Source organism: Fusarium sambucinum, chromosome III (genome assembly GCF_050947815.1).
Source record: "Fusarium sambucinum isolate potato_lamoka chromosome III, whole genome shotgun sequence".
Lineage (NCBI taxonomy): Eukaryota > Fungi > Ascomycota > Sordariomycetes > Hypocreales > Nectriaceae > Fusarium > Fusarium sambucinum.
Window position 1 is genome coordinate 981,649 of NC_139292.1, and position 20,270 is coordinate 1,001,918.

At 47.9% G+C, this 20,270-nt stretch overlaps 8 protein-coding genes across 8 annotated transcripts; 6 read left to right on the top strand and 2 right to left on the bottom strand.

The window, feature by feature from the left end:
- Positions 1 to 233: 233 nt before the first annotated feature.
- Positions 234 to 617, top strand: FSST1_010511 (uncharacterized protein; the record flags this gene model as incomplete). Its single annotated transcript, XM_083233549.1, has 2 exons — positions 234 to 263; positions 333 to 617. 2 exons carry the CDS (start codon positions 234 to 236, stop codon positions 615 to 617), a joined length of 315 nt encoding a protein of 104 aa, XP_083080207.1.
- A 127-nt stretch (positions 618 to 744) lies between these two features.
- Positions 745 to 1,944, bottom strand: FSST1_010512 (div-4 protein kinase family protein; the record flags this gene model as incomplete). Its single annotated transcript, XM_083233552.1, has 3 exons — positions 745 to 1,707; positions 1,756 to 1,834; positions 1,880 to 1,944. 3 exons carry the CDS (start codon positions 1,942 to 1,944, stop codon positions 745 to 747), a joined length of 1,107 nt encoding a protein of 368 aa, XP_083080208.1.
- Positions 1,945 to 2,795: 851 nt separating this feature from the next.
- FSST1_010513 (Muniscin C-terminal mu homology domain-containing protein) lies at positions 2,796 to 5,756 on the top strand (the record flags this gene model as incomplete). The annotated part of the gene is made up of 6 exons (XM_083233553.1): positions 2,796 to 2,834; positions 2,912 to 3,004; positions 3,084 to 3,169; positions 3,223 to 3,932; positions 3,979 to 5,013; positions 5,059 to 5,756. The coding sequence occupies 6 exons, from the start codon at positions 2,796 to 2,798 to the stop codon at positions 5,754 to 5,756; spliced, it is 2,661 nt and encodes an 886-aa protein (XP_083080209.1).
- Positions 5,757 to 6,659: 903 nt separating this feature from the next.
- Positions 6,660 to 8,212, top strand: FSST1_010514 (mitochondrial matrix Mmp37-domain-containing protein; the record flags this gene model as incomplete). The annotated part of the gene is made up of 2 exons (XM_083233554.1): positions 6,660 to 6,680; positions 6,725 to 8,212. 2 exons carry the CDS (start codon positions 6,660 to 6,662, stop codon positions 8,210 to 8,212), a joined length of 1,509 nt encoding a protein of 502 aa, XP_083080210.1.
- A 437-nt stretch (positions 8,213 to 8,649) lies between these two features.
- Positions 8,650 to 10,990, top strand: FSST1_010515 (coiled-coil domain-containing protein MAD1; the record flags this gene model as incomplete). The annotated part of the gene is made up of 2 exons (XM_083233555.1): positions 8,650 to 8,772; positions 8,819 to 10,990. The coding sequence occupies 2 exons, from the start codon at positions 8,650 to 8,652 to the stop codon at positions 10,988 to 10,990; spliced, it is 2,295 nt and encodes a 764-aa protein (XP_083080211.1).
- Positions 10,991 to 11,962: 972 nt separating this feature from the next.
- FSST1_010516 (amino acid permease-domain-containing protein) lies at positions 11,963 to 13,791 on the top strand (the record flags this gene model as incomplete). The annotated part of the gene is made up of 3 exons (XM_083233556.1): positions 11,963 to 12,262; positions 12,308 to 13,486; positions 13,531 to 13,791. The coding sequence occupies 3 exons, from the start codon at positions 11,963 to 11,965 to the stop codon at positions 13,789 to 13,791; spliced, it is 1,740 nt and encodes a 579-aa protein (XP_083080212.1).
- A 385-nt stretch (positions 13,792 to 14,176) lies between these two features.
- On the top strand, positions 14,177 to 16,916 carry FSST1_010517 (uncharacterized protein; the record flags this gene model as incomplete). Its single annotated transcript, XM_083233557.1, has 3 exons — positions 14,177 to 14,504; positions 14,629 to 14,686; positions 14,744 to 16,916. 3 exons carry the CDS (start codon positions 14,177 to 14,179, stop codon positions 16,914 to 16,916), a joined length of 2,559 nt encoding a protein of 852 aa, XP_083080213.1.
- Positions 16,917 to 17,735: 819 nt separating this feature from the next.
- FSST1_010518 (uncharacterized protein) lies at positions 17,736 to 19,641 on the bottom strand (the record flags this gene model as incomplete). The annotated part of the gene is made up of 2 exons (XM_083233558.1): positions 17,736 to 17,878; positions 17,928 to 19,641. The coding sequence occupies 2 exons, from the start codon at positions 19,639 to 19,641 to the stop codon at positions 17,736 to 17,738; spliced, it is 1,857 nt and encodes a 618-aa protein (XP_083080214.1).
- Between the last annotated feature and the right edge of the window lie 629 nt (positions 19,642 to 20,270).

Genomic DNA, 20,270 nt, shown 5'->3' on the forward strand with positions numbered 1-20,270 from the left:
TGCTCAACTCTGTCGATATCAGCAGTGGCCTGCCTTTGTACCAACGCAACGACATATGGCGGAGCTGGTCTGCCCCTCCGTCATCCAGACCAACCCGCCGTGCCCCATCACCTCCTGTTGCGTATCAAGAGCCTGAAGGCTTTTGCGGTCAGTGCCATCGATTGTATTTGGACAACTACTTTCTGGGTCGTCATTTGCGGACCCATTGCAGGGGCGTCAAGATCCAAAGCGCCATGCATCGCCATAACCACACTCCTACCTGGGTACTGGCCACCAAAGAGTTTCCCAATCCAGCATTCCTCCCCTCTTCAACTCGCCTGCTTCAGCAATAGGAACGGGGGCTCGATGGTGTTACGAGGGAATGCCCCGTGATGAATGACCCGTTGATGAGTGACGACCCCGACAGAAATGGATATGCTTGCCTGCCTGCTATAACGACCCCTACGGACAGTTCTTCGGGCTGGGATACAGACATGGTTGCCGACGATGGCAGCAATCACTCAAAGGACGTTGAAGATGCGACCCAGGAGATGGAACGGATGAGTATCGACATTTCAAACTTTGAAGACAATGAGGAGATGGATATGACAGATTATGACGGCGACACGGAGATGTAGAAATGGATCAGCAGGCGTTTAGTTCAGTGGATTCTTACCCAGCATAGCTAAGCAAAGTAAAGCGACAATTCAAACGTTCTTTTATTATATAACCAAGGCTTTGTGTTCAAGGGCCTAAGACTGTTAATTATTGATACGATAAATCGAGAAAAGAACTTGCCTCTGTGGAAGTGAGTCTCTGACCATCATACCGTACAAGCGACGACACGAGATCTATCAAGTCGGGATGCACGCTGGGCAGGAGCTCCTCCCAACTCTGACCGGGGAAACTTGTCCAAAGTTCGAAAGGAGCGACCTTGAACTCTTTTGCTTCGGGCCATGTCTCGGGAGTGGGTGTTCCAATGGTTTTGAAGATGCTGAGAATGAGACCCAACTGGTTACCATCTTCGTGAACGGCACGAGACTCAAATATGGGGGTAGGAGGATCACGAAGGACTTCGGACAGCATAACTCCCAATCCCCACATGTCGACTTCCGGGCCATACGATTTATTACCAAAGAGGACATCTATCGCGCGGTAGGGACCCGTCCCAATGTCGAGGATCTTGTCGTCTGCTGGTTCTGAGGTAATTGACAGCTCAGGATGCCATGCTGTTCCAAAGTCGGAGAGATACGCTGGGCCTGTGGGAGAAGAGAGGAGAATGGCGGATGGTTTGATGTCTCGATGTATGATGCCTTGGGTGTGTATGTCCTTCAGACCTTGCAGGATGTCCCGAAAGATTAGACGCAGAGAGTCTAGAGGTAGAGGTCCTTGAGCGAGAACATCGGCTAGAGTATACGGCATGAAGGGAAAGACGAGAACGAATCGCTGTTCCTGGTCCCGAAAGGTGTCAAGAAGGGGAATACATGGTGATCGCAGAGTCTTGAGTATCTTTGCTTCGCGCTGAGGATTATGAGGTTCAATGTTTTCGTATGTCACGATAACCTTGAGAGCTCTGTCGCCTGACCGATAAACTTCCGAAGTGACACCTTCTGACACAGGTCGGCAGTTTCTGTATGACCCAATCCTAATGCCAGAGTCGATCTCACTCTCTTCTTCCTGCGGGGGTGTTGGAGTTGATGTCGGTTGGCAGGCGAGATTGTACTCTTCCTAGGCCTTGTCAGCGGTTCCATGAGTTTTGGATCGCTACATGCGCACCTCAGTAGAAGAGATTTGGTAAGCGGCCTGTTCAATGGCGATGGCCTCACTCATGCTAGAAGCAGAGAGGGAGGTTTGTCTAGGAGGTGTTAGTCATGTTGATAGATGCAAGGGTTTTAGTTACATCTTTTGGATTGTCTCATAACGTTGAGACATGGATAGAGCTGCTTTCCATTCTGGGAGTGACATGATGAGGTGTATCTGTGTACAACTTGCAGGGTTCTAATGTCAAAGGATTTGGAAGAGTCTGGAGCATGACGATCAAATTTCCGGTAAAGATCAGCCCTTTGACCAGGATGTCTCAGGTTCTTGGTTTTGGTTTCTGTTAGAGGCCCGCAATTTCATAATTCAGAAACAAGCATAACAAGAAGCAGGGGGTTATTTATGCCATGGAAAAGCAATCAATAAGATGGCAATGGATGTGACTTTAGAATATTTCTTTATATCACGATTGATCCATTAGTCTATATTTGACAGCTATTGACAGCTAATGAGGTCATGTTTATCTTGTCCTCGTGATTTTTGGCGGATACCTAAACCTCGGCCAACCACCAAACGTTGCTTATTGCCTTCTCCACCATCCCTAAATCGAGCTACCCCAGCCCAGTCCAACCCAATTCAGTGCCAACGCCAGCCCTGTCTTGTCTTGTCTTGTCTCTGCCAGCCTCTTCTCTCCTCTTTTTACTTTTAACTTGGTCCCTTTAGCCGTTGTCACCCCCAGCCAAGGCATTTGTTATTAGTGTCTTGTCGCAACGGTTTCTTCTCCCTCTTCAACTTTGAGTCCTCTTGGATCTGGACACTTTTGTCACTACCTCTCCGAATCATCCGATTACCTACCATCGTCATTGTTTACCTGACGTACTACGAGGCCTACGTACATAACAAGCTCCTACATTTTCGTCTCCGAATCTCGACCGAAACCCCTCTTGTTCAGCGACCGCAATGCGCAACACCTCTTGGAGCGTTTAATACCATCATTAATGCATTGCTCCCTCGTCCGCACATATATATAATTTTAATATCCTTTTGCGCCGTTCATCATGGAGGATATGGCCAGGGCCGAGTATCCCGCCATGCTGGTATGTTTCCATGAGCGACGGGAAGACCAATTGAGTTGTTGTTTGATTGAGCTCAACTGACTCCTTTTGCGCAATAGGCAGCTCTCCAGCCCAGCCAGGCGGTTCAAACTCTTACCGAACGAATGAAGCGCATGACCCGCGTCAACAACGAAGTCGCCGACTGGCTCCAGGTACGACAAACCAACAGTGCTACGCAGCGGCATAGCTCTCGTTGCGAGTCGTCGACATCCCGCTAATCAATTCCCACAGGAGCGCCGTCGCGTGGAGGATCAATACGTCCAGGGTCTAAAAAAGCTCACCCAATTCAAGGTGCCAAATGGTCAATCAGAGCTAGGGTAAATCCACCATTTCGTGGCATTGGGTCGCAATATGCTTACAGTTGTTGTAGTGTTTTCCAGGCGCCATGGAACCGAATTATCGACTCGACTGAGAGCATTGCTCACGCTCACCACCAACTCGCCGATCGCATTGAGAAAGACATCGAGCACCCGCTACGAAACTTGTCCAACCGAAAAGACTTTCAAAACATGAACACCATGTCCAACAACCTGTCAACCATGGCCAAAGATCTCGATGAATCGCAGAACGCTGTCGACAAGCTCACTAAGAAGGGGGGTCGAGCAAACACTTCCAAGGTCGAGAGTGCTACATCCAAGCTTGAGTCTGCTACTGGGCAATGGGAATCACAGGCACCTTTCATCTTTGAGTCTCTTCAAGCTCTCGACGAGTCGCGCGTCAACAACCTACGAGATCTCCTCACCCAATACCAGACGCACGAGTCCGATTCGGCCCAGCGTGTGCAGGAGAATGCTATGGAAACGTTGGCACTGATGCTCGAGATCAATACCGAAAAAGAAATCGAATCCTTTGTACATAGAGCTACTGCTGGCAAGGCAAAGCTTCCAACTCGGAGCTCGACGCGCCAGTCATCGTTTGCTGGCACCACACCTTCGACACCAGTACCTCCAAGCACTGCCGATAGCACCAATCTGCCAGCTCAAAGCGCTCACACAGCGTCTCCTGCTCCAGTTACAGCTCCGACGTCCTCCCACGCCGACGATGACATGAGCGAGACCTCGATGCCCCAAGAAAAGCCAGGTATGTCGATTGGCAGAGTAACAAGAAACCAACTAACAGAATACAGGAGGCAAATTGCGCCGTCTCGGTACCATGTTTGGTGGCCGTAGAAGACAGAGCATGCACGCCGGTTTCGGTCAGCTTTCTCCTGGAAAGTTGGGACCCAGCTTCGGAAGATTGGGAACGAGCCACAGCCAAAACGATCGGGGCCCTTCTCCCAGAGCATCGTCCAACAACCTCCAAGAGCACCAACGATTGTCTTCTCTAGCAGAAACCCCTGACATGCCGCGGGTACCCGATAGCGAAAACGATACGCCCAAGCCGGACGCGCACGAGAATACGAACGGAACGTCGCACAATGAAAATCTTATGGACAGCCCGATTCCACAGTCGGCTGGAGGCACCGTTAACGGCAATCACGAAATTGATCTGTCAAACGTCCAACCACCTCCCGGCCCTCCTCCGTCGCACAAGCAGGAGAACCCGGCACCGCAAAACGCAACCAAGGACTCTGACGGATTCAACGTTCCACCTCCCATGAACGATCCGATCTCGGAAGCTCAACGGGAGGCTAAGCAAGAGTCTGGCGAAGATCCTGATCAATTGCTCAAGGTTAACATCCAGCAGACACCTGTCGAGGATGAGGATCCTGATGCCAAATTGGCTGCACTTTCCAGCGTCGCCAACAGCCTCAAACTTGGACCGGCCACTCGTCGCAGTGGTACAGTTAGGGGACGTCGTGATGTGCGTCATACCATGTATGTGCCGCCTCCTAGTCTGCCAGAGAGTGGCACCGATTCCCCTATAAGTGGTCTAGCAGCATCTCCAACCCTTGCACCATCTACCTCCAAGGGAAGCGCAGTTGCTGCATTGGCGTCCGAAGCCAGCATTGCCGGTACTTCTGATACACAGTCAGTAAGATCTGGCAACTCATTGGGCGGTGGAAACCATCCTCAACACGCTCAAATGACTGCCCCTGGTCTCAACTCGTCCGTCATTGAGAGCGTGTCTGCTGTTTTTGAAGATGGCGTTCTCAAGTCGGCGTCTATTACTGGTGAAGTTGCATTCGTCAACAACCCAAGTGACTCCGGTGATGCTAAGAGTAAGTCGATATCTGCCATGTCTCGTTCGTCACTAACATATCCAGGCTATGAAACCATCCGTATCAACAACTTTTCGGCCCTCGAGCGCATTGGTCCTAACCGCATCTTTGTGCAAAACTCATCTCCCGACAACCATGATCAGTTCAATCTTGATGTATCTCACCTCACCAAGAATGCCACTGCATTTTCTTATCGGGTATTCTCCGAGGAGTCCGACGTTTCAACATTGGCCAAGCATGTTCCTCTGCTCCTAAAGCCCGCGTGGAAGCCTCAGGGAGACAAGCTTGGCTTGTTGCTACAATACCAGCTCAACCCAGCCGCCAAGATTACCGCCCCTGTATCACTGCACAACGTGGTCATTGTCGCAAAATACGAGGGTAAATCAAGTGGCGCCCAGACAAAGCCTGTAGGAATCCACCTCAAGGACAAGCACCTCGTCTACTGGCGCATCGGTGACCTCACCCTTACCACTGAACCTCAAAAGATTGTCTGTCGTATCGTTGGTGCAGAAGGTACAGAGCCCAAGCCAGGCCATATCGAAGCACGATGGGAACTCACAGCCTCGGGCGATCAACCCGTCGGAAGCGGCATCTCTATCTCTCGACTTGACGAAGGCAAGGGCAAAGGCAAGGAAATCTCTGATGATGATCCTTTCGCCGACGACAGCGCGAGCACAGAACAGAAGTGGGTAGACGTTCCTGTATCAAGGAAACTTGTCAGCGGCAAATACGAAGGACGATAAAATGGCGCTCTTGAATATACCACGTGCATGGATAGAAGCCAGAAATACGTTTCTGGCGGCGCATTGAATAGCGAGCGTAAATGGCTTGTTCGGGGTGAAACCTTTTCTCACTCTTTTTTTCTTCCCCTTTGTTCCTAATGTTTCCTTTTCTAGCTATATTTTCTTTGTACGCATTCGTATGTTTTGGACAAAATACAGGATATCTTGGAAAAGCGGTGCAAATCCGTAGCTATATAGGATCATCAAGGACATTATGTCCAATATTTTGTTCCATTGTGTATGTGCTGGTATTGTTTTTATTGAGAGTTGGCTAACATATCATCTTGAATGTGATGACAGTAACACAGTCTTCACAGCTCTAGTATCAAAATGGACTGAAAAGTCTAAATCTTCGTCCTTGTGCTCCTCAGCCATGCACCCTCTACATCAATCCCTGTAAAACTCATAGCTTGTCCCAATCAATGACGCATCTAAATGTTCCTGAAACTCTTCTCCAAGCTGCCAAGTTCCGAATCGTCCAGTGACGTAGCAGTTCCTGGAGGGGACCCTGTCCCGTTATGAAGCTTTTCTGTAATTGGTCATCCCACATTCCTTCTCGTGACCCACTTTGATCTATTTTCTACAGCTTCACAGCTAGGTTCGTCAGACCCGACGATCACCGAATTACCATTCGTGATTACAATATGCTCCACTGACGTCGATTCGATATCGGGTCTGTTGGGTTGCCATCGACTTGTATCGTCACTTGAGCCTCTGTCCCATCTTTTTACTCTTGCGAATGGAGCATTCCGGGTAGCTTCTACCAGCATTTTCAAGGCGACGTACCCTAGCTCTCAAGACTTTCACACATCAATAGCTATCATCAGAATACTCGACATCTTTGGCAACCGTACATCTCCAACCATGGCCTCAATTGGCCTCAGGGTAAGCTCCTTGTACCCTTCACATCCTCCCTCTAACAGCTTCAGTCCTCTCGAGCCATAACCCTTCGATCCCATTCTCTCCGTCGATTAAACGCAACACAATACATCTCCAACTCAAGATGGTACTCCGACTCGTCAAAACCCTCTACAAGCAGCTCGGCAAGCTCGGATGAATCCATCGCAAGCAGCGCATCCTCAGAACACAAAGACAGCAAACTCAACATCTTTAGCACAGAATGGGAAGATCTCGATACAAAGATCAGTAGCTTTTCTGACCTTCCCCACCGTCTCTTTGGCGCAAACCAACACATGGTCATCAACTACGAACTCAAAGAAGCTTTGCGCCTCATGCTGCGACAGTTTAACGCGCCTATTATGTACTCTTTCGCATACGGTTCTGGTGTCTTTCCCCAATCAGCTTCCAAAGCTAGTATATCCGAGTCCGACTTTCGAGCTGTTCATCCGAATCCTCCAGAGGCGCTCATCAAGTCGCAAAAGGGTACGCCGAAAGTGCTGGACTTTATCTTTGGTGTGTCGCATGTTGAGCATTGGCATTCGATCAATATGAAACAAAACCGACATCACTACTCTGGTCTTGCGTCTTTGGGCTCAGGCGTTGTATCGCGCGTGGGGAACTGGGGTGCTGGTGTTTACTTCAACCCGTTCGTAGAGGTCAACGGTATGCTTATCAAGTACGGCGTAACAAGTATCGACAATCTTGTTCATGATCTTTCTTCCTGGGATAGTTTGTATCTTGCTGGTCGTCTTCAAAAGCCCGTCAAGATTCTTCGCGATCATCCTCGTGTTCGACTCGCCAACCAGCACAACCTCATCGCCGCTCTTCGAACAGCTCTACTCCTGCTACCTCCCAACTTTACAGAAGTAGAGTTATACAGTACCATCGCAGGTCTCAGCTACCTAGGTGATCCCCGTATGGCTCTCCCTACAGAGAACAAGAGCAAGGTGACAAACATTGTCGACAACAACATCGTCCACTTCCGCCGTCTGTACGCACCACTCGTCAAGACGCTACCTAATGTCGACTTTACTGGACCCTGCCGCATCGACGATACAGATTGGATCATGAACCCTGATCCCGACAAGGGACTCCAACAGGACATGGATCCCATCCGTCGCGGCAACATGGTTAGACGCCTACCCCAGACTTTCCGATCACGACTATACTTTCAGTACCAAAAGCGATTCAGTATTCCCCGTGGAGAGTTCAACGAGCTCATGAAGGCGTCTACGGATAACGATGGCACCGCTGTGAAAAAGATGCAGGGCGGTGACTTTGAGCGTCGTATCGCCACCGATGAACCCCAGAAGCTTCACGAGACGGTGCGCATAGCCATTAAGCAGACAGTGAACTGGCCAAGTACAGTACAAAGTGCCAAGGGACTTTTGATGGGTGGTATCACAAGAACAATGCGGTATCTTGGTGAAAAGTACTCCAAGTACAAGAAGGATCAAATGAGCAAAAAGACAAAACAACTTTCTGAAAAGTCTGAAAAGTCTGAAAAGTCTGACTGAAACATACATCACAAGCGCATTTATATTTAGAGGAGCAAGCGTCATTTTGGAGTATTAGGTCAGAAAGAAGCATAAGAGACGAAACTTTATGCTTAGACACTTCTGGCTAGTATTTAGTTTATAAAATGTCCGTTTCGCTACCCAACCGTAAATCGTATTCAGCCGTGTTTAATAGCGATCCGAAGCTGACGATGGTATCTACCCTGCAACATCAACCTCATGATACATTTCATCCGCATCAATCCAACAAGAGAAAAAATAAAGCAAGATCAATTAATCTTTTAAGCAATGATATACATAAATAACCCATATCTTCTATGACGTGGAAGCCTCAGACTCAAGCTGCCGCGATATCACGTGACAGCGTAACACTGGTGATCTAAACAAACCATTCTGCGACCGCGATTTCATTCAATCAACTCCACCCAACCAACACAATGCGCTCGCACACGCCCAATGACAAAGATGGGCGTGGAAGTCGCAGAACTCCCATATCCAACAGATTCAGGGCCAGTACATCCAACCTCGATCGTCCGCAAACGTCGCTACGAAACTCCAGGGTAAGTCTATCCAAAACAAAACAAACAATACCTAACCACGCATCAGATATCCTTTCGCGCAAGCACTCAGCCATCCTACAATCTCCTGACCGGCGAATCCAGTCTCCCCCGTCCTGCCTCTCGAACAGAACCCGCCCGCCCCAGTTCGCGCGAAAGTCATAAGGAGAACATGCCGCCTCCTGAAGCGGACGAGTCTGAGAAGGGGAAACGTCAAATGGAGGCGTTGAAAGCAGAGATAGGAACTCTACAATATCGCCTGCAGACGACCGAGCAAGAGAAGGAGATTGCCCTCTCGACAAGCAACAGCAAGGTTGAGCAATCTCGTAGAGAAACACAAGATGAAATCCAGAAGCGCCAAGCTGCCGAAGCCGAACGCGAGAAAGCCGTCGAACAAGCCGAAGCTCTACGAAAAGAATTGGAAGAAATCAAAGAGTCAATCGACGATGATAAGAAGAAACTAGAGCGCAAGGCTCGTGACGCAGAGGATGAGGCCCGCTTGCTTCAGGACCAGCTTGAGGATCTATCCGCTGCCAAGGACGAAGCTGCACGAATCGCCGACCGCAAAGCTACCGATATGGAGATGCAGATTACAGCTGCGAAAAAGACTGTCAAAGAACTTGAAGAGGAGAGTGAGCAGCGAGAGAATGCTCTGCAGCAGACACAAGCTCAATTGGCTGAGAGGGATGGAGAGATTGCAAATCTGGAGGCTGATGTTTTGCGACTCAAGGCACAGAGTGGTGATGCAGAGACGATGGAGATTATCCGACAAGAACTCACAGAACAAGTCCAGCATATCCGAAACCTCGAGTCTACGAACCGGGAGCAGCTGTCCGAGCTGAAGCATCTACGATCATTAAGCAAAGCAGTCGAAGTTGTCGAAGAAGAGAAGCGAACCCTACAGCGAAGACTTGAATCTGCGGAGGTGATTGAAGCAGAGCTTGCTGAAGCCCGCATCCAGCGACAGCGACTTGAGGATGAGCGACTGGCCTGGTCTGCGTACCTTCAGAATGCCGCCGAGACCGACGAATCCCAATTCGACTCACCAGAAGCTGTCGCAAGGGCTTTGGTAGAGGAGCGCCTCAACAACGCATCTTACGTCGAGAAAGTGGGTGCGCTACAAGCCGAGATTACTTCTGCACAAAACACCATCCAGTCTCTGAATGACGAAAAGGTCCAATTGAAGAGCGAAGTCGAGAAATCCAAGACCGCAGCCAGCGCGACCAACACCGACAAGGCTCGCATGCGCATCGACCGACAACGTGTTATGGCTGTCAAGGAAGTGGAATACCTTCGCGCCCAACTCAAGACTTTCGACACCGAGGACGAGACGCTTCAACCCGAGCAATTCGACCAAGCCCGAGTACAACGAGTCCAAGAGCTTGAAGATCTTGTCGACCAGTACAAGAAGGAGGTCCAAACACTACACACCGAGTTGTCGTCTCTCGAGCCTTCGACAGGCCCTCAACCGGTTACAGGCAGCAAGCGATCGAGAGTGGAGGATGAAAGCACTCAAGAACAGCTTGGACAGCTCACAAGGAAGAAGCGCAAGCTGGAAGAAGAGTTGACCAAGGCCCGGAACAAGATTTCTCTGCTGGAAAAGGACTTGTCTACCAGTCGCGAGCAACTCAAGGCTGCCAAGCAGTCAACACAAACACGCGTTTTGTCGCTCAAGTCAAACCCAACATCAGACTTTGAAGCCATCAAGAGGTCGACACTCAAAGCTCTCAAGAAGGAGAATGAGGAACTCCTCGCCACACTACGGGGTAAATCATCATCACCCATGATTCCTACTTCTGTTCTTGCAGCAATGGAGCGTGAAATCACAGCTGCCAAGGCGGAAACAGCATCAGCCGAGAAGCGCACCCGTCGTCTGAAGGAAGTCTGGGGCTCCAAGTCTCAAGAGTTTAAAGAAGCCATCTTTTCCACGCTCGGCTGGACCGTGACGTTTATCCCCAACGGCAAGATGCGCGTCGAGAGTACCTTTTACCCATCGCAGACAGATGAGAATGAGAACTCGATTGTATTTGATGGTGAGCGCGGCACGATGAAGGTCGGTGGTGGTCCACGAAGTGATTTCGCGAGAAAGATAAGTGATCAGATTGGATTCTGGGTTAGAGAGAAGGGATGTATTCCTGGGTTCCTCGCTGCGTTGACGTTGGAGTTTTACGAGGAGCATAGTAGAGCGGCCCAAGCAAAGGCCGATGGGATGATGACTTAATACCCTTACATTATGGAGTTGTGGGCATGTACATAGAATGTTGAAGGTATCCAAGATATACTGGGAATGCCAAATAGCAGAATTGTTACCATCTGTTAATCATTCAAGTCTTATCTCGCCATACTTTGACGGGTGTCATCGCCATTAATTGTATGTAATCCACATGGTTCAATGGCACGGGAATAGCAGACCGAAAAGTCTCAAAGTCTAGTCTCCACCAGAGATCCGTTGAGCCGCTTTATTTACGTTAAAAGAACAGGGGTCTTGTTTGTTTAGTTATTGGAGTAACGTAATTGATGCGATAGGTATCTACTTGTCGAATCAATTGATGAGAATAAGTAATTGACAGTTGTAAATTACAGCATGTCGTTTTGAATCTACAGTGGCAAAATACTGTCGAACTACTACGGATGGCGATGAAAACGTTTGATCGGGCCGAAGCCTTGTTTGGGAGAGATCATTACTATCAATCAAGATCGACGTCTCTATTGCTGAAAAATGACTTTTTTGACCGTAGAAATATTATTCACCTGTTATTGGACCTTTTGGTTAGAAAAAGTCGTTCCTCTCCAATTCTCTTTGTGGAGGTCTCTCCAATTGTACCAGTTGGAGTCGTTCTCCGCACATGAATTCTGTAGATAACCTCACCAACACGTCCACACTTCCCCATGGAGATTTACGTAAAGAAACAAAATCAACACGGGGAAATAAAGCAACCCCCTTTTAGATCGTGGAGATTTTCTCTCGATAGCGAATTTATCCCATATCGTGAAAAATGCAAGAGTCAGAACCATGTAAAAAATCTGTGGAACCCACTTCACTAATGGCGTTTTTTTTACTATGGGGCGAAATAGAACCGGCTTGCATTCAACAAAGATCCTTTTTATAATGGGGCCACAGTAGCCAGACTTTTTTCTCCCTTTGTCCTTTTTATTTCGTTCATTCTGGCTTATATCCAGATTCATTGTAAAGATGGCTGTCGAAAAAGTCACTGATGCCCCCGTCGTGGGTGAAAAAGGTGTCGTGAGAGATGTTGACGAGAGAGCTCCCGTTGGCAAGGAGACGTTTACCGCTACGGGAGAAGAATATGAGCAGGATGATTTCATGACCAGGACAGGTCTCAATGCAAAGTCTTTTACGAGAAAGCATTATGGTTTGGGTCTTGTTGAGTTGGATCGCAAGATGAAGCCCAGGCATCTTCAGATGGTTGCTATCGGAGGATCAATCGGTGCTGGATTCTTTGTTGGTTCTGGTTCTGCTCTGAGCAAGGGTGTAAGTGATGAATCCCTCCTTCAAAACAATACTGACTGTTTCTAGGGCCCTGCTACCTTGTTCATCGACTTCTTCCTCGTCGGTGTCATGGTCTTTAACGTCGTCTACGCAATGGGCGAATTAGCCGTCATGTATCCCATCTCTGGGGGTTTCTACACCTACGCTGCACGCTTCATCGACCCTGCATTCGGCTTTGCAATGGCTTGGAACTACTGCCTTCAATGGGCTGCCACTCTTCCATTGGAACTAACAGTCTGCGCCATCACCATCCAGTACTGGGCCCCTGATTCGAATCCCGGTATCTGGATCGCCGTTTTTCTCGCTGCTATTACCATTCTCAACATGTTTGGCACCCTCGGTTATGCTGAAGAAGAATTTTGGGCTGCTTGCTTCAAACTTACGTCCATCTCCATCTTCATGATCATCGCTCTTGTGCTTGTCTGCGGCGGAGGACCTTCGAGCGGGAGTTACGACACGTATCAGGGATTCAAGCTTTGGCAGGACCCAGGCGCTTTCAAAAACGGCTTCAAAGGATTTTGCTCTGTTTTTGTTACAGCGGCGTTTTCTTTTGCAGGCTCTGAACTCGTTGGTCTCGCTGCAGCTGAGTCTCGAAACCCAACCGAATCAGTCCCCAAAGCGATCAAGCAGGTATTCTGGCGAATTTGCTTGTTCTACATTGTTGCATTGCTGTTCGTCGGTATGCTGGTCAGCTGCAACGACGAAAACCTCCTCAGCTCAAGTTCCTACTCCAACAGCGCCGCATCGCCTTTTGTTCTCGTCGGAAAATATTCTGGTCTCAAGGGTCTCGATCACTACATGAATGCCGTCATCTTGTCATCAGTCTTGTCTCTCGGTATCGCTTCAGTGTACGGAGGATCCCGCACCCTTCTTGCTCTCGCGCAGCAAGGTTTTGCGCCCAAGATTTTCACGTGGGTCGATCGCGCTGGTCGACCATTGCCATCTGTTGGATTTATCATTGCCTTTGGATGTCTTGCTTTCTTGAACCTCGACGCAGCTGGTCCTGTTATCTTCGATTGGCTCCTGGCTTTGTCTGGTTTGGCTATGCTTGTTTGCTGGGGCTCTATTTGTCTCGCGCACATCAGATTCCGAGCTGCGTGGAAGTACAATGGACACACCCTTGACGAAATCCCTTTCAAGGCTATTGGTGGCGTTTACGGGTCGTGGGTTGGTTTGATTTTTGTTGTCGTCATTCTCATTGCTCAGGTATGTTTTCCGTTTGATTCTTTGAACACTCTAACAAGCCACAGTTTTACGTCGCCATTGTTGCACCAGTAGGAGAGTCGGGTATGGGAACAGTTGAAGATTTTTTTATGCAGTATCTTGGACTGCCCATTGTTTTGGCTTTCTGGGCTGGAGGCGTCATATGGAAGCGAACGAGCTGGATCAGCATCGACAAGATTGATATCGACACCGGACGACGTGAACATGATTGGGACTCTATCAACGCTTGGAGAACGGAGCTTGCTACGTTCCCTTGGTGGAAGAGATTGATGTATACACTATTTTAGATTTACGTGGGAATATCATTGAAAGATTACAATTGACGAATGCGAAAAGTTTTGGATTTCAATACGACCATGAGAATTTGATACCTGGCTTCTGTCCATCTTGATGTGAACAATTGTCGAACGGAATGCTTGGGACAATTGGTTTGTTCCAGCCTTACTTCGCCTTTGTCTTGTGGGAGGATTCATGTGGTCAAGACAAAGAACATTTTCAAGTCTTCAAATACAGCGGGCTTAAGTTGGAGAACACGTTAACATTCAGAACACAAGCGCTGATTTCATTCAGCACAAATTGTATAAAAGTCATGAACCGTAGTCAAGGTCACTGGACAGCAAGACACAACATTTCACAGATTTCTCACAATAAACACTATTCCCACCAGAAAAAATGGACAGAGAAGGAGACACTATCATGGGAGGCTTGGAACCACCCCCATTCAGCCAAGAAAACGCAACCGTTCTAGTCCTCTACCTTCTCAAAGCCTCCAACATTCTCACTAACTTGTATCCACAGAATCCGTCAGCAGCCTACGAGGCAAAGGATCTTCAGGTAAGAACAGTGCTTGACACTATTAACGCTCAGGTTATGCAATATCATCAGATGGACGTGGAACAAGAGGTTGATGTTGGTGCGAGATGGGGTAAAAGCAAACGAGTCGAGAAGAACAGGGGACGGGATAAGAAACAAGAGGTGAGAAGACTGAGAAATATGACGGGTAAGTATTGTAACTATTGCAGGTTGTATTGAGAATTTAGCTGGTCTGGAATGTATTTGTAGGAATTGCTGGACCCACTTTAGTTTCATTTACCAGGTGATATTCAAAATATCAAAATACGCAGCAATCAACCACAACACTCACAACTTCATCAATCTCTCCCAGCCTCGCGCACCATCCCAGTAAGTTGCAACATCATAAAACTCATGTCATTCAGGCTAGTTCACTGAAATTTCCAGCATCATGTCTTCATCTCCATCTTTGGATGACGATCGCGCGTTCCTCGAATCGGAGCTGAGATATTTGTGCGAGTTTCCGGATTTCAAACAGGGCCAACCTAGAGCCCTGTTTGGGCACATCACAATACCGCCGTTTCGTGGAAGAAATATCCTTGACCAGATACGTTTGGCGTTTCCTGTGGACCCCAAGACCACAAGATTCTTCCTCGTCGGTAGCGATGAAGACCCGTCTGATGAAGTCGGCGAAGGGGAGTTGGCCCCAGAAAGACTGGACTTTGGCACCTTGGTAGAACTTCTCAGAGCCAACATGGAGTCGCCTGACATCGATCACACCTGGTGCCGACGCGGGTATTATACTAGGTTCAATCTCTCGACCAACCACCTTCGCCTTCCACGGGATGTTGTGTTCCTTTTACAACTGGATCCGCAATTTTCTGCTGAATGCGCCTTGGCATTAGCATTGATCGTTGACTGGGCATTGAGTATCTCCTCTGATGAGAGACTTGCCAAAATCAGGGTTATAACTCTGTCGCCGTATAGCAACTTCATATATCTTCACAGACTGCTACTACATGAGACTACAGTAGCAGTATTCGATATCGATTTGTCGACTCTAGAAGATCCTGTGGGAAGCTGCGATTTCAGTGGCGAGCAGACGACTGAGCGAATTGTTGAAAGATTGGTAGCCGTCACCAGGCGGCCGGATAAGAGTGCACGTCTCATCGTATCATTTGATGACTCCATTCAAGGACTCATTCGTCAAAGACTAGATAAGATCGAGTGGGAAGCCATTGAAGTTGATACCTTTTACTACAATGACAAGTGGAGCGATGCCATGATGTCAGCCATTGAAAATCTTAGTCGCCCCGGTGGTACAGTTCTGGTAACAATCTATGGCCAGCTGTCTGTCCGGCCCCGACCTATACTTGCGTTTAGCGAGGTCCATGTTGTCTTGGGTCACACCGATAATTGGTCTCCTGCCTGGGATAACAAGACTCTTCAAGTGATTCCATACCCGCATCTTACATCGCGGCAGGATCGCCAGTCTCAGCTATGGTGGGCTTATCATCCAAAAAGGCAAGTCACAGTTTATAATTGCCGAGAGGGTCCTGATGCCTTTGTTTTCCAAGGCGGTAAAAGCATTCATCTTATGCAAGGTGCCCATTTCGGCGCATTTATCGCCTCTATGATAGATTTCAGTCAATATGGCTTAAAGTCTGACGTTATCATTGAGAGACTTATCCCCTCTCCGTTGATAGTCAAGGAGATGATTGGAATGTTGACTGTGCAAGGTCTTGTGGCAAACGGCAGGCTTACATTGAGTGATCAAGAAGCCAAAGTATTCCATAAAGTAATGCCTGTCGTAAGGTATGACTACCGGCTTGCCATGTTTCTGGCGTTGGATTCGGATCCCACTCCCCGCCGTGTCAAGGCCCAATTTGCAGCAGCGGTCTTGATTGGTAACGAAAAATTTTGCGGATATCCCGAAGGGAAAACAAGAGCCGTAGTAATCGAAACGGTGTTCAAATGCTGTCACGGCTATGGGAGCAACCTCGCCAAACAGGGAAGTACATGGCTCGACCTGGGGCTCGCCAAGTACGGTCTTGAACGGCAATATAGCCTTTTTCCAATGCCTGACTCAATGAATGGCGCTGTCGATATCTGTATGCAGACCGCGGAGGCTTGGCGGCAACAGACCGGTCAAATCCTGGAACGTTTTCATTCGACGGGAATCGATATTAGCATAAATACTGATTGTTCAAGGGAAAGAGAAGAGCTGACCGCACATGAGCAATGGCAAATCCATTATGGCCTCTTCCGATCTTTCATGTATCAGGTTACATTGTGTCGTAACCCATCTGCCGAGGGAGGCGGTAGCCCCAACATCAGGCTTTTTCGATCCAATACTAGTTGCACATTGTTTCACACGGTACCAACTAAGTTCATTGACATCAAGTCTCTCTTGGAAGCTTCGTGCAGTAAGATGATTCTTGGTATTTCTTACAGCCTGACTAGATCATCTCCATCAAATGTTGAGATAAGGGATTGGGTGATGATCCCCGCGAATGTCATCGCGTTCTGGGAGAACGAGACCGGGTTGAAACTGCAAACAGCCATTCTTCCGAGCGTCGATCATGAGAAATCGAACGACAATGAAGTCCGTTCGAATTGATATACGTTAAACGTATATTATGGAATACCGGGCCTACGATCCCCGTAGTGTGCTGTTCTCTCGCGGCGGCGAGAATCTGTCAAGGCCGAGTTCGCGATTAGATCGGTCATCTCGATAGTTATAGCATCATGACCATCAATTTAGCTGAAATTTGAATTTCATTCTTGTCCCCATAATTGTCGTGTCCCCATTCGATTAAGTGATAATTTGTGCTCAAAGTTCCATCATAGCTTTTATAAGTAGGTACTGCAGGGTTAGAATCCATTTCAAATCTCTTCAGTATCTAAACAATTTAACATTGCATCCATTAATATAGTTTCCTTGTAGCTACGGTAAACATCTACTCCGAATGTATTCATATTGATTATCACTAAACCCCTCGAGAAGCCTACAATACCGAGATTACGTAGGAAAACACCGCCTAGGCTGCTTTCACAACGTGAAATCCAAAGGTAGATAGCCCAATAGATACAAAACGCCAGACAGGAGTCGGCTCTTACACTCTAATCAAATAAGGCAGGAGACTAAGACATAATAGACATAGTCGGAAACAGGACACACAAGACAAGGTATTGTTTGAGCTTGAGTGACTTTATTGAATTCTACCTCATGTTGTAACTCTGTTCTCACCACGTGTAGGAACATTGATATCAATGGTATCCATAGCGCCATATTGGCGGGTTTCATTCTCATGAGGTAACTAATCCAGCTCCGCTTGTCCCTCGTTGGCCTTTGACGAGATAACGGATTCATCATTACGGGAACCATGGATATGGTCCCTGTCATTAGTCCCCATTACGCTTGATGATTTGGTGGGGCTCATGTGCGCCACGTGTTGAACTCATGCTTCTTGTCACGGGTCTCGTCTGGAAAACCCATGTCAAGGGCATCAGGCTCCTGCTGAGCACTCATGACTTCACCACGGGGCATCGTCAACACCCAACTCTGGGCTTCGGCGCGCCCTATTAAAGGGAATTTTAATTTCATTAAATCCTTGTTGAATCTGCTTACTGTTAATCCAGTATAGCTGGCGACTTATATGCTTGCATATAATTATACCATCTGTATTTCGTCGCAGACCGATAAGAATTAATTCCAAGTAGGCAATTGACTCTGCAAGTGTAAATTCACTTGAGGGGTCTTGGTCATATGCAAATAAGGCTTGCACAAGCTGACCGACTAGAGCATTAGCATTATCAACAGCTTGTGTAAATAAAGTGCGTCCTTGTTCTGGCACAAGCAATTGGATTATCTGAGACATAGCAATCAAGTGCATTACATGCAAACGTTGGTCGCTTGCCGCATTGATAAAAGAGTCAATGAGTAAATAGAAGATACTCTTGACTATTTGCATTGATCTTTGTAACCCCTCCTTTAGGGCTTCAAGATGGCTTAGCAAGTGTTCAGTACTGGCTGTTTTGGCGTTCAGTATAGCCAAGACGTCAATAGCAATCATGTTTACGCTTTGAACATGATGGCGACTTGTCAATGGAGCACCAATGGAGCAGGAAGCAATATCCCAAGGCTTGTAGTGGATCCGAGGTCTAGCTACCTCGGAATCAGCCAGGACCTTTTGTATCATTATGTCCCAACCCTGGTAGTCAACACCGAGGGAAAGATGTTTCAATAATAAAGAGGCATTCTCAGCCTGGGACTGTATCCTTTTGTCTTTGGTTTGGATCTGTTGGTCCTTCTTCTTAAGCTTCCGGAACTGACTTTGAGCTGCTTTGTCCCTTTTTTGAAGCTCCTCTCTCATCTGATCCCTTGATTTCTCAAGGGATTCATGGTTTAAGAGGTGCACTCTAGCATCTTTCAGCTCACTTTGCAACTTGGATGTCTGAGACAAAAGATTATTCCTTTCATTCTCAAGTTCCATGCGAGCCTGCTCCCTTTCGGATAACTGCCGGCGGAGTTGGGAAATCTCAGCGTCAAATGCGTCTCTCTCTGAGGAGATTCTTTGACGTTGACTTTCACGTTGAACCTCAAGATCGGCTATCGTGGCAAATGCCTTGCGCAATTGAGATTTCGCCCAGGTAGCTGCACGAGATTCGTCGCTAGCCTCCTTAGCCTTTGCTGAATGCTTTTCCTGCCAGTCATTACATTCAGCCTCTTTGGCTGTCAGAGTCCGTTGTAGGGCTTCGGCCGTGGCTTCGGCTTTTTTTAGCTCGTCATGGCCGGTTTCAGCTTCATGCCGAAGAGCGACTAACTCTTCGCTGTGTGATGTTCCGCCTATGAGCCGGTCGGTTTGGGAATCCGACAGCCGGCCCAATACCTCTTGTAGAGCATTATCAAACTCTGCAGAGGTATCAATCCCTAGTCCACTCAAAAGAGTGCCAAAGTTGGCTGGATCATCTGTTAGAAACGCCAAGACTGCCTTGGCTACCTCCTTTCGAGTCTCCCGGTTCAGGGCCACATTGGGTGGGGGATCAGTTACGGCATTTAACTGATTGTAAGCCGTTATAGCAACCTTTGTGTCCTCTTCAAAGGCGGCAATCGTCCCTTTAAGGACTTGATACTTTCGGCTCAGACCCCTGATCTGACTGCGTTCTTCAGGATCGTACCCGGAATGGCTTGCAGTATCTTTGCCATCTGTACTGGGAACCACATCATGCCGCAGTGACACAGCAAGGCTTTTGAGCTCGGCCACCAATTGTTTGGTTCCATCGATATCGACCTTGGTATCGGTATTAAACCGAAACGGTTCGTATAGTGACGCTGGCGGCATTTTGGTGGCAATGTAATGTAAATTTGAAGATTGTTAGGTACTTGCTTTAGGTTTACAATGAATGAAAACTTCCCATTGTTGGCTCTCAAATTGTTTCTCATGGAAGGTGGGACGCAGGACCTGAGATGGGAAGGTTGCCAGAGAAGGAAGGCATACCCAATCTTTCTTGTCGCAAGGCAGAGGTCAGTGTCTATTATTACTCCAGCGGCCAATCCTTCTAATACCCTGCGGTTACACTCAATAGTATAGAATCCCATGGCAATTATTTTTAGCTAGCTGGTTATTAACGCGGATGATCTCGACGGCTTGACCACTAGTACTAGTTATCTGTACTGGGATTAATTGGTGTAATTACCTTATTCAGAAATAGCCTGCCTTATTATTGGTCTCTTATAGTGTTATCTGTGGTGGAGTCTGGTTGGAGACGGATGGTGAGCCGGTAAGCCGGTAAGCGCAAGTAGACAATTCAATCATATGAGCAAATTGTCAGCTTTCCTCTGAGACACAAGGGTTATCACGTAGTAGAATTCACGAGTTCAGTCGCGAACAATCTCATTTCCATTGATCTCTATAAACCCCCCTCTCCATTGACAGTTTAAACTAAGCCCCCAACTAATTCCAATCGTTAA